Source organism: Aphanomyces invadans (assembly GCF_000520115.1).
Source record: "Aphanomyces invadans strain NJM9701 unplaced genomic scaffold supercont1.394, whole genome shotgun sequence".
Classification (NCBI taxonomy): domain Eukaryota; phylum Oomycota; class Saprolegniomycetes; order Saprolegniales; family Verrucalvaceae; genus Aphanomyces; species Aphanomyces invadans.
Window position 1 is genome coordinate 8,753 of NW_008580539.1, and position 563 is coordinate 9,315.

General features: G+C 48.5%; 1 protein-coding gene across 1 annotated transcript; it reads right to left on the minus strand.

Annotated features, from left to right (window-relative positions):
- Positions 1-6: 6 nt before the first annotated feature.
- On the minus strand, positions 7-285 carry H310_15358 (hypothetical protein; the record flags this gene model as incomplete). The annotated part of the gene is made up of 1 exon (XM_008883341.1): positions 7-285. A coding segment is annotated over one exon (279 nt), but the record flags the coding sequence as incomplete, so codon positions are not given.
- Positions 286-563: the final 278 nt, after the last annotated feature.

Consider the following 563-nt stretch of genomic DNA (forward strand, 5'->3'; position numbering starts at 1 on the left):
TTTGACGTCCAATTCGATGCCGTAGGTTGCGCACGCCTGCATCATTCGTGCCTTCGTCCACGATCCTGAAGGGGTGTCGTCTGGTAGGCCCTTGTGATACTTGGCGTTGTCTAACACAATGATCGCGTTGGATTTCTGTAGAGCAGCGACGTCGTCAAGCAAGCGTTGAAACCATGCAACGAAGTATGCATGGTTAAACATTGCGTGGTAGTCCTTGGGCTGCTTACGACCTCCTTCAAACGCTTCGTAGCTCAAGAGCTTGGAGTTATCGCGACCGTCAGCCATTATGGCAGCGATGAAACAGAGCCGACGCCCTTTGTGCTTCGGCTTGGGGTCGACGGCATCGTCAGGATGGTATATACTGTCATTATGACGAGCATAATGGTGATGAATATAGGATTCATTCAAATAGATTACCGGTCGAGGATGCGAGGACTCAATGGCCGTGGTCATATATTGAAAATATTGATCCCTAGCACTGGCAACAGCGTCAGTGAGTCTAATAGAATGATTTCCTTTCCTTTGACCTCGTCGGAAACCCTTTTTTACAAGGAATTTCTGCA